Consider the following 12,599-nt stretch of genomic DNA (forward strand, 5'->3'; position numbering starts at 1 on the left):
GCTTAAGATTGTACCTGCGAAACCTTTGGAAGAATTTTCTCAAATCTCTGACATGATCAGACTGCTTTCTAGACTTTATGATTACATAATCCACATAAATCTATATCTCCTTATGTATCATGTCGTGGAATATGGTTGTCATTGCCCTCATGTAAGTTTCCACAACATTTTTCAAACCGAAAGGCATTACCCTGTAGCAGCATGTTCCCCATGGCATGATGAATGCCGTCTTCTCTGCATCTTCCTCATCCATTAGGATCTGATGATAGCCTTCGTAGCAATCCACAAAAGACCCAATCTCATGTTTGGAGCAATTATCAATCAAAATGTGGATGTTTGGTAGTGGGAAGTTGTCTTTGGGACTCGCCTTGTTGAGATCACGGTAATCAACACACACCCTGGTCTTTCCATCCTTCTTTGGCACAGATACTACATTGGCTAACCAAGTGGGATACCGAGTGACCCGAATGACTTTTGCATCGAACTGCTTGGTGACCTCTTCTTTGATCTTCACACTCATATCAGTTTTAAATTTCCTCAACTTTTGCTTGATAGGAGGGAATGCCGGGTCAGTGGGCAATTTGTGAACCACCAAGTTAGTGCTTAAACCCAGCATGCCATCATATGACCATTCAAAGACGTCTTTGTACTCAAGTAACACTTTAATTATCTTCTCCCTAAGTTGAGGTTCAAGATGGACACTTATTTTAGTTTCTCTGATATTATCTAGGTCCCCTAAATTGATTGCTTCTGTATCACTCAGGTTAGGCTTAGGTTTTTCTTTAAAATGGCTTAATTCTTTACTAATCTCTTCAAAAGCCTCATCCTCATCATATTCTGATTCATCATCACACTCTATTTCTTGAATTACTATTTCATAATTAGATTGGCTTTTAGGACTAGGCCGAAGATTCCTCATGCATGTCATGTTATTGAAACCAGCATAAAAAGAACTGTACAAGGAAGAAAAGAAAACAAAAATAAAACTACCAGGAATGAAGAAAAAGGGAAATTGCATTTCATTGAAATTAAAAGATAACAAGGTTTATACATCCAAATAGCGGAACATAGAATCTGAATTACAACCCTGGAATAATCCAGATAAACTGAAAGAAAATCAAAGCAAACTACCAAAACTCCTTCCTGGTGAGGATAGGAGTAACTTCCCAATTGTTAATCTTTGCACTGGGCCCAACAAATTACACATATGCCTTGCTAGAACCCTCTCCAGCTTCCACCATGTTCACATCATTGAATAACTTCTCGAACCTTTCAATCAACTCTTTATCAGGACCAACCACATAACTGGGAACTGTTGTTACTGGGCGTTTCTTGGTGCCAGGCCTGACAAATGATCTAGAGAGCCGTGGGATGGGCTTTGGGAGGACCCAGGCTCTCTGTTTCAACTTTCTGGCTCTTTTCACGTACACAACTATGGGCTTGCGGAGATGCACCCAAACCCTTGTCTGGTACAAAACCATTTTTCAACATTTCAACGGCTACCATGACTGATGCAACAGCTACTCTTGGAGTTGGAACGCACTTCCCTTCTGGAATTTTTTCTACCAATACCGTGTCAAAAACCTGATAAACCCATGGCCCCTTGTCGTCTTCAAACTCTATGAACGGAACAATGGCGTCACTGGGAACACACAAATTATCTTCGCCGTGCACAACAATTTCATGTTTATCCCATTCAAACTTGACTATTTGATGCAGAGTAGATGGGACTGCTTTGGCCGCATGAATCCAGGGTCGAGCTAATAGCAGATTGTAAGAAACAGCCACATCGAGCACATAGAACTCCATGGTAAATTCAACTGGCCCTATTGTAAGCTCAAGTACTATGTTCCCGACTGAAGCTTTCCCTCCACTGTCGAATCCCCGAACGCAAATACTGTTCTTGTGAATTCTTTCATCATCCACCTTCAACTTGTTCAGCGTGGAGAGAGGGAAAATGTTCGCACTAGAAACATTGTCGACCAGTACCCGAGTAACCACGGAATCTTTGCATTTCACCGTAAGATAGAGGGCTCTATTGTGCTCAGTACCCTCCACGGGCAACTCATCATCAGAAAAAGTGACTCTATTTACCTCAAATATCTTGTTAGCTATCTTTTCCAAGTGGTTTACTGAGATTTTGTTAGGAACGTGGGCCTCATTCAGGATCTTCATCAAAGCCCGACGGTGCTCGTCTGAATAGATCAATAATGACAATAGTGAAATCTGAGTCGGTGTCTTCCTCAACTGCTCCACAATGGAATAGTCCTGCACTTTCATCTTTCTCAAGAATTCTTCTGCTTCTTCCTCGATCACAACTTTCTTCACTAGCACCGGGTTATCTTTGGATATCTTAGCTTTTCTCAACTCTTCGGGGGCAAAGCATCTCCCCGATCGAGTCAAACCATGGGTCTCACAAACTTCTTGTTTAACCTCTTTTCCCTTGTAAGTCACTGTCACTCGTTCATAATTCCACGGGACAGCCTTGCTGTTGACTATTGGTAATTGGGTGATAGGTTTGATAATTACAGGATCTGTGCGAGCACCCTCCATAATTATGACAGGCTTGTTCGCTACCCCTGGCACCACCACTTTTGCTTTATCCTGTTTCACTGCAACACCACTTGAAGACCCTTCCTTGACTACCGCAGATGGTTCACTTTTTGCCCCGCTCAACCTAATCACTGATTTATCAATTATTGGCATTTCAAACGGCCTGACTTCACTGGACCGAATCATCATGACGGTCTGTGAAGGCTTATTAGGCTCCCCCCCTTTACACTATCTCGATCATATTTGTCTCATGATGGGCCGACAACGGATTCTGGTTGATATTGGGCGCCTCCGGAGCTTGAACCTCAATCCGATTAGTATCAATGAGCCCTTAAATAGATGTTTTCAATTGCCAACATTTATCTGTGTCGTGCCCCGGAGCACCAGAACAATATTCGCAACTCACAGAGTGATCAAGATTCCTCGAGGGAGGATTTGGCAGTTTTGGCTCGATCGAACTCATCATACCCAATTGTTGCAACATGTGGAACAAACTGGTATAGGATTCTCCCAATGGAGTGAACGTTTTCTTCCTCTGCAACCTCTTGTTCTTAAATGCTTGGTTGGGCCGGAAACCTAATCCAGGAGGGTTTCAGTAGGCTCTTGGGGGTGGATAGGCATTTTGTGGGGCTGGGTATGTATTTTGTAGGACTGGCGCATGCCATTGTGTGTGGGCCGGAGGTTGGCTGTATGTTTGGGCATGATGGACAGAAAAATGGGGGTCTGGTGGTGGGTAGTAGTGTTGTGGTAGGCTATATGGGGTATGAGGGTAGGTTTGGTGGTGGGGTCGAGGCTGGTTATAGTAATGTGATGGGCCCCTGGGTCCGAACCAAACTCCTGACTCGATCGTTGCGACATCCTCTTTCTTCTTCTTTCCAATTGCTCCCCCAGTTCCACTTTGAATAGCCTGGGTGGTTGCCTTGATCGCCGAATAGCTCATGATTTTATTTGTCTTGAGCCCTTCTTCTACCATACCGCCTATTTTTACCACTTCATTGAAGGACTTGCCTATAACCGATACCAGATGTCCGTAATAAGTAGGTTCTAAGGCCTGCAGAAAATAATCCACCATTTCACTTTCTTTCTTTTGAGGGTCAACCCTCGCTGCCTGCTCTCTCCAACGAAAACCATATTCTCTGAATATTTCATTGTGCTTTTTCTCAAGTTTCGTCAAAGACAGACGATCCGGAATAATCTCGAGATTGTACTAGAAGTGACAAGCAAATGCTTGGGCCAGATCATCTCATGTGTACCATCTTCCGTTATCCTGCCAAGTATACCATTCCAGCGCTGAACCACTCAGACTCTGACTGAAATACGCCATTAGCAGCTCGTCTTTCCCGCCAAATCCCCTCATTTTGCTACAAAAACCTCTCAAATGCGCCACTAGATCACCGTGCCCATCATACAAATCAAACTTGGGCATCTTAAACCCTGCCGACAATTGCACATCTGGAAACAGACATAGGTCTTTGTAGGCCACACTTACTTGACCTCCCAACCCCCGCATGTCTCTGAATGACTGTTCTAGGCTTTTAACTTTCCTGAACATCTCCTCATATTCGGGATTTTTAGATTGTTTTTCGGTTTCCATAGAGAGGTCAAAATAAGAAATGTAGGAATAGGGTCCGGGAACCTTGAAAGTGGGCTCTGGGGGGTAATACTGGTTGTCGTTAGTCTGGAATAAAGGCTCACTGGAGGATCAGTGTAATGCAGCAGGTGGGGGTGCCACAAAAATATGAGTGACTGGTGGAGGAGGGTACAAGACTTGTTTGGGTGGTGGAGTTTGTGATGTATGGGAAATGGTGTCGTGGCATTATTGGTAGAGGGGAAAGGCCGGGGATGAGTTCACAGTGGGAGGTTCCTGGGGCTGAGCCAATGGCGGGATAAAAGCAGGGCTGGCGGGGTAAACTAGCGGTGGGTGCCCTTTTGCCCATGCTTGGTACATTTCAGCCATCTTCTGCTTCAACTTATACAACTCATCTTTCAGATTGACCTCCGATTCTTCCATCTCTTTTGACGGATCGACAATACATGCCTCAAGTTCCTGGTTGGCCATGTTCAACTTGTTTTTGGACCGGGTGTTGTAGGAGTGAGTTGCCAGAATGCCAATCAAACTAACCATCTGCCTGAATTTGAATTTCATCAATAACAAACTTGTTAGCGATTAGGGCTTTAACAGATAGGCAACCACATATTTGAGGAGTGAATGCACCTAAGCAGTTAACCGTTTCTATTATGCATTTGATCGGTTTCTTGCGTCATCCCAACTTTTCCTTATTTCCATCTACAACTTCTCTTTTCTCTCTTTTTTTCTCTTTTTATTCTGGATTTTCCTTGCTTGATCTCTCTTTGTTTTTATTCTCTCATGTCTTTTTCTTGTTTTGCCATTGTTCCCTCCCCATGGTTTCTTATTTTTCTCTCTTTTCTTTTCTTGTCTTTCTCTTGTTTTTCCTTTTTTTTTCTTCTTTTCTCTTTTTTCTTTTGGTTATGGTTGAATCCTATGAAGATTGCCTACGTATCATGACCCCACATGAATCAGACCAAGCGTAGTTCTGAGGGATAAGTGTAAAAGTAAATGATAAACACATTTTGGGATTTTCAAACAAACAGTTTTGATTACAACGACTCGTCCTAAAAACTAATAGACTCGATAAGGGAAATTGACAGACCCTGACTCAAAACAAGACCGATAGACTCTGACAGAAAGGTGAAAATAACAAATTTGAAAACCAACTAATAGACTCCAACAAAAGAAAGTACAGACTCGCAAACAGACTAACAGACTCCAATGAAAATCATGAATACATTAATGCCTCAAATGCTCCTAGGGCCCGTGGGACATCATTCGGTCTCGCCACGGACCTATATGCAAGATCCCTTTGAAGCCTTTCCAAGTCACTTATTATCTGTCGGACAAATGTCATCACTGCCACGAAGAAGGTGGTGCGAGTCATATCCTCACATGCTTGGCATTTTACAACAATGTAGTCGGCGATGGTTCTGATCCTCTCTTGGATTCTACCCTTTTCCTAAAGCAGACGCCCGACCTGCTAATTCCGGGCTTCTAACACCTAAGTGTCGTGGAGACGTTGATTTTGCAGTTGTTGTATTTCTTCCTCCATCTGAGCCATCAAATCATAACAGTGTTCCCTGTCAGCTTTAAAGTCCTTGGCCTGCTTGGCTGCCTCATTCTCGAGGGTAGTCATTTTTCTCTTCAGGCTGGCGATTGTCCCTTCATACTTTCTTTTCATTTATTGCACAAACTGTGCTCGCTCTTCCGCCTTCTTTGCCCATCGTGCCCAGACTTTTGCTAGGCTGGCCTCAGACTTTTCCAGGTCATCTTGACACTCAAAGACTTTCTTTTTCAGACTGCTTATAAGCCTTTCATCCGCTGGGCTTCTTTCCGGGTTTCTAGCAGCTATTCTCATTTTCTGAATTTGAACTTTGAGGGCTTCATTTTCCTGAGTTAACTTCTTCTTCTCACCTTCATCTGCGACGGCTTGCAACCCATTCTCAAACTGAAGGTCCATGACTTGCTTTTCCAGCCTTCTTATGGTGGCTCGGTACTCATTTTCTTTGGCCATCCAGTCCCCTTGCTCTTGTGACGTCTCGATAAATTCTTGAAGATGGGGCCTTTTGGCCGGCCTTCTAAACTCAACTTCCCTTTTATACCAAGAAAGGTATTCTGGTGCAACTTCACCTCTGGAAGATCACATACTCGAGTGTTTGTCGTCAAGTAATGACACTCGCTCCAAATCTGGCGAAGCACTGCTTCATGAAATTGACCATCGGGACCAATCTCGACCAAATGGCGACTAATGTCTTCATTCCTGGGAACTATTTGACATCTCCCTAACTGTCTCAAAACCTGATATGGGGCATAAGGCTGGATACTCCTGAGACCCATCAAAAGGAAGTGAGGCCCGGTAGCTGGCATGTATATGATCTCATCTACGAGAAGCCACCCAAACGTCCACTCTATTTGACTTGCACTGATGGAACGGAGATGTGATACCCATTCTGTGACCCCCTATGGTAAGCTAAACCCATCAACTCTTGTATGGAATTCCTCTATGCAGCTCTTCTCTGTCAACCCATAACTCATGAATTGAGGACGATGACATAGATGTTCAATCATCCACATTTGTAATAACAAGTTGCACCCTTCAAAGAAGTCTCCTCCGACTTTGTAAGTTGTAAGGGCGCGGAAGATCTCAGACACTATCATGGGTGCGAGGGTACCTTTAGCTTGAGTAAGCAAAGTGCTGACAACCCCAGCTATCCGTATATCGATAATCTCATCTTTCCGGGGAAACACCAATAGGCCCAAGAAAACTACCATAAATGCGAAACACCTGTATTTGAGGCGGCTTCCTTTGCTGCAGATTTTGTTTTTTGGATTGTTAAACCCCCTTATATGACCATATCTCTTGTATATAAACTGCAGAGTGCAAAAACCAGCTGCCAGATCTGGGTTGTGGACCCCCTGCTTATCTTTAAAGAATCTAGGAACCTGTGTACGGCTACGACCCTTGGAGCAATCAAGTACTGGTGTCTCAGAGGAACTTTGGGACCACCAATATATCTGGCTATTTTTTCCAAGGTTGGAGTAAGTTCAAAGTTTGAGAAATGAAATACATTGTGGGCCGGGTCCCAGAATGTAACCAATGCATTTACGATGTCTCCCCTAGAATTAATCTTCAGCAACCCGGTGAGGCCTTCCAAGTATAGATTGACCGTATCTTGCCCTGATTTATCGAGATCGTTCCACCACATGTGCAGCTCCAAAGGGATCTTGTTCATGAATTATTGACAAATTTTGATTCGTGCTCATTCTGCATATTTATTAGGGTGGTTAAGCAAAATCATAATTCATTTGACTCCAAAAACAAAGTTAACACTTTTTTTTCATGTCAAAAATAAAAATCCGGCTTTGCAAATATGGCCTTTCAGCACTTCCGTGAGAAGATTTTAAGGCCGTGTTTGATAACCGACCAAAAATTTGAAAAAGAGACCAAAGGCGGTTGTTCTTGAAAAAATAGTCTTCTGACATCCTTTTAGGGACATTCGGCTATTTTTGACAAGAATGGCGTCGCCTTGCTTGTTCACCACAAAAAACAATAAGATTTTTGGTTCTTTTGGGCTATTTTGCAAAAAAGGAAGTTGGACCCGATGAGGGTTGCCTACGTATCCCACATCCGGTGAGAATCAAACTGGCGTAGTTCGGGCAATTTCGATAAAACAAAAACCAACTCTTTTTTTAAAACAAAACAATTTTTTTTTTCAAAATTTCGGCAGAGTTTCAGTATATTTTGGGACATCGGTTTTTCAAAACAGGAAATTATCTCTCTTAGCTTTTCATTGACTTTCCCTAAGTTTTTCCCCTACGAGCCGGTCAACATGCAAATCTGAAGCAAATGAATGCACAAGTAGCAAGTAAGATGTATCAGGATGGTCTTTTCATTTCGGTACACCTGTCCTAGATAGACCCAATCCCTGTGTTGAGTCTCCAAAGTCAAATGCACATGATACAAACAAACGTTCTAGGGATCCGACATGAGGCTGAGTTATTCTAGGTTCAAAACCTGGGTATTTGTTCTAGACTTGTGTACCCGAGCGGACAACTCGAGCCGAGGAGGGGGCTACGTACCGGGAACCAAAAGGCCATCCGGCTTAGTACCTTGTCCGAGCCTCTTTCTTATTTCAAGGTATGACACTAATAGAATAGGGAGTCTCGACTAGCGAGCACATCCCCGAAGATGAGAAGAGAAGGGTTTCATAACATATAGTTCAGATAATATCAAAGTGGTAAAAGCAACATTTAGCACATTAGGCCCAAACATGCCATAAAATCAGATAACAAATAAAACCAAATATAACAATTCATCTTAGATCGAATTTTTGAAGCCTGAACCAGAGATTCTGGGTTCGATCCCTAGCAGAGTCGCCAGAGCTGTCACACCTCCTTTTTACACACCCGAAGGTAGACAATGGAGTTTTTCCAATTAAAGTGACATTATTCGAAATGGGATTATTTATTCAATTCAGAGTCGCCACATGGAATATTTTAATTGGTGTTCCAAGTCACTAGTTCAAATCCCAAATCGAGGAAAAGATTGACTCTGTATTACTGTCCGCGAACACAGAAATCCGGGTAAGGAATTCTGTTAATCCGGGAGAAGGTGTTAGGCATTCTCGGATTCCGTGGTTCTAGCACGGTCGCTCAACTGTTATGTTTGGCCTATTTACTTGATTTTAATATATGTTTTAGCCTATGGTTCAATTTTAATTTTAAAACCGCTTTTATTTATTATTTTTAGAAAAGATTCAACGTCATCTAAAACACGTCTTGAACCATGTCACATAAATGCACCCGTGGTTCACGACACATTCTGTTTAACCTTGTTGAAAATTGGATTTGGGTCACTTAAATGCACACCCAAGTTTAGGAAGGTAACTTTTAGAAATAACGCGCTTAAAGCAAACTACGAAGTTCATTTTAAGTGGTATCCCTAAACACTGTTAAAATAGTGCCTATAACAAACAATTTCCTCCAGTTAACTCTGAACAACAAAACAACAATTATTGGCCGGAAGAATTTCCTCATCTTATTTAACAAACTAACTCTCCTGCCTATACTACAAATATCCAACCATGTTAATGAAATGCTATGTACGTTGAAGTAAATCTGATTTTCAATCCAATTAGCACCTCCGTCTAGTTTCTTTGCATCGTCATGAAATATAAAGCCAATTGAGTCATTGTAATCCAGAAATTATGCACTCCAAACTCAGTCAAACAGGGATTTGCTAGGAAATAAGACACAAATGGAACATAACATAATACTAAACGACACAAAATTAAACAAAATTTCAGAAAAACGCTAACGACGCAAGCCAAACAAGAATATTAACCAAACGATTCATCAAACATGAAGTGTAGTACTTCTGAACATACCAGCTGCGATAGAATCAACACCGGAGACCTCGATGCGACAACCTCGAACGGGCTTCGGCCAAAACCAATAGAAACGATCATCGATATTCAATCGGAAAACTCGGGACTCGCCGGAACCATGACGACACTCAACAAAGGGCCTCGTCGTGAACTTCAATCGCTCAAGCAAACTCCGTTCATGGAGAAATGAAAATCTGAAACTAGGGAGATGAAACAGAATGTTTTATGCGCTCTATTTTGTTGTTGTCTTGTGAGTTTTACATCAAGGAAATCTCAAAGTATGTGTGTTCTTGTGTGTGTGTAGAGACCCACTGGATGGCTTTTGTTTAGCCGTTATTAGTTCTCGATGGAGAAGATGAAGTCCAGGTCCAAAACGGTGGATCATCTGCTTCAGGTTTTGGTCGTTGTTTGGGTGTAACAACGTGTTTGCCGCTGGTGGGGAGCGGAGAGTCCGGCGTGAGCTATGGAGATGGAGCTAAGTTCTAGGGTTTTGTGGTGTTCTCCATGAAGAAGATCCAGAAGTTACGCTGGAGGGTGTTTGGAGAAGACAACGCGGGGGGGGGGGGGGGGTCGTGAAAGCGGCGTTGTAGCTTTTGCAGAGTGTCTCCTTTCTTTAGATTTTTAGGCGTCCTCCTCTTTTAATTTAGGGATTAGGTACTATTATATAAGGGTAGGGAATAGGTTAGGGGTATGTGCCTAAGAATTTAGGGTTAGGTCCAAAATTAGGCCTAAAAATGGGTTGTTTGAGCCTAAGTTTTATTCTTTCCCTGCGAACGAGATTAAAAATGTGATCTCATTTATTAATTAATCCTACTTAAGTAAAATAAACTATTAAAATAAGACTGACCGTTAAAATAAACTATTATTTTTTTGGTATTTTTCAAGATTAAAAATGACTACAAAAATATTAATGAAACTATTTTTTTGTAATTTTCATTTTTCTTGTAATAAAATAAAGTAAAAGAGTCAAATTAATTAAAATAGCTATATTAGGCCTAAATTAAATATTTACATGCTAAAATATAAAAAATCCTGGGGAGAGTCAAAAATCACATGTCTACCATATGCCAAGTTTGTTAATGACTCATTATTTCTAATATTAGGAGGTGTAGTTTCAAATAATATAATAATAAAATAAATAAAAAATAAAATATAAGCAATTACATGGAATCACAAGAAGTAAAGATAGAGAAATAAAAAATAAATAATGTACAAATAAAAATATATTTTAAAATTTCAAAAGAAATTAAAAAGTAAAAATAAAATTTAAAAATTAAAATAACAGAAATAAAAAATTATAAAGAAAATAAATTAAAATAAAAACAAAAACAAAAACGAAAAAAACTAAAAAGCAACCTTGTAATTACACAGTGTAATTACCACCAATTCTCAACTCCCCTTTGAGAATTGAAGAGTGTAATTACCCCCTTCAATTATACCCAATTCCATGTTGACCAAGTAATTACTTGGCCAAACAAACATGTCAAACTGTGTAATTCCACCCAATTACACTCAAATCCATTTCTAAAGTGGTTTTCCAAATAGGCTCTTAATGTTTAACTCAATGAATCTCCCTAGAGTGGAGGACTTCATAATGTAATTTTGCCCCAAAAGTAGCACATGCCTAATATTTACTCGTTTAAATTGTTAGTTTAATTTCTTTTCCTGAGGATTAACTATCTATTTCTTCAATTGAAATATTAAGAGTAACTTTGATTTTTCTAATGAAAAGGATGAATGGTACATGGAAAGCTCTCTTTCAATATATCGATATGTGTTGTACATAGATTTATGTATATAGAGTATAATCAAGAGTTCTAGAGCTCCACATACGATAACAGAACCTACTCAAGCTACGCAGTGAGCTTCTAAACGTAATTGAACTCTACAGACTAAACATTATCCTTCATCATTCCCCCTCTAGTTGAGGAGGGTGTTGAACCACGGTCTGCAACAACCAATATATTGTTTTAAGTTCTAATGTTTCACCTTTTGATTTGAGATTTTCTATAAGTTCATATGGTATTTTAGAACTTGTGAGGGGGTTGGTTTCTAACCCCTTGGGACTTGAGAGAATTTCGACACCATTTGCAATGAAAGTTTAAGGAATTTTAATAGCAACCATACTCCTCCTTGCTAGTGTTTACGCTCCGTTTTATATTTTGAGGCTTTGAATGTGAGATGATCCATTGTGTTTTAGAATCAAATCGGGGTTTCAAGGCCTAAAAAACCTCATTTCCCTTCTCCTCGATTTATGTCAGTTTGTGCGTATTTCCGGAAAGCTTTTATGTAAAATTTAAGAAAAATATTGAAATTTGCTTTTAAAATTGATTAAAGTTGACTTCGGTCAATATTTTTGGTAAACGGACGCGGACCCGTAATTTGATGGTCCCGTAAGGTCCGTAGAAAAATATGGGACTTGGGTGTATGCCCGGAATCGAATTCCGAGGTCCCTAGCCCGAGAAATGAATTTTTGAGGAAAAGTGTTTGCTGGAAAATATAAGGATTTTTTAGAAATTGATTAATGTTTGAACTTGATGATATCGGGCCCGTATTTTGGTTCTGGAGGCCGGTACAGGTTTGATATAGTATTTAAGCCGTATCTATGAAATTTGGTAAAAAACGGAAGAGATTTGATATAAATCGGACCATTGGTTGAGAAAATAGAAATTTCAATGTTCTTAAGAATTTCATGAGTTTTGGTATTAAATTCGTTGTTTAAGATGTTATTTTGGCGATTTGATCGCACGAAAAAGTTTGTATAATATTTTTGGACTTGTGTGCATGTTTGGGTTGGAGCCCCGAGGGCTCGGGTGAGTTTTGAATCGGCCACAGAGTAAGTTTGGACTTAGAAAATTTCTGTTGCATCTGGTATTTTTGTTGCAGGCTCTGATCTCGCAATTGTGAGGTCAGACTTCGATTGCGAGCCTCACAGGCTTGGCAATTGCGAGGGCTTGATCGCAATTGCGAAGAAAGCCCTGGCCAGCACAGTTCACAATCGCAAACATTTCCTTCGCATTTGCGAAGTCAGCAGGGAGGGGTCAACCATCGCAATTGCGATGAATTGCTCGCAATTGCTAGAGGAG

The 12,599-nt window shown here is 40.7% G+C and overlaps 1 protein-coding gene across 2 annotated transcripts; it reads right to left on the reverse strand.

The window, feature by feature from the left end:
* Nucleotides 1-79: 79 nt before the first annotated feature.
* Nucleotides 80-10,062, reverse strand: LOC138877032 (uncharacterized). 2 transcript variants are annotated; one of them, XM_070156435.1, is made up of 2 exons: nt 9,514-10,062; nt 80-4,682 (listed from the first exon to the last, which is right to left on the reverse strand). In XM_070156435.1, exon 2 carries the CDS (start codon nt 2,740-2,742, stop codon nt 1,357-1,359), a length of 1,386 nt encoding a protein of 461 aa, XP_070012536.1. In that variant the 5' UTR covers nt 2,743-4,682; nt 9,514-10,062; the 3' UTR covers nt 80-1,356. The 2 variants fall into 2 exon arrangements, with proteins under 2 accessions (XP_070012536.1, XP_070012535.1); XM_070156434.1 differs by having other exon boundaries at nt 80-7,391.
* Nucleotides 10,063-12,599: the final 2,537 nt, after the last annotated feature.

The sequence above is a fragment of the Nicotiana sylvestris genome, chromosome 9 (assembly GCF_000393655.2).
Source record: "Nicotiana sylvestris chromosome 9, ASM39365v2, whole genome shotgun sequence".
Taxonomy (NCBI): domain Eukaryota; kingdom Viridiplantae; phylum Streptophyta; class Magnoliopsida; order Solanales; family Solanaceae; genus Nicotiana; species Nicotiana sylvestris.

Coding starts and splice junctions, on each gene's coding strand:
- LOC138877032 (XM_070156435.1), bottom strand. CDS start 2,742: ATGATGATTCGGTCCAGTGAAGTCAGGCCGTTTGAAATGCCAATAATT.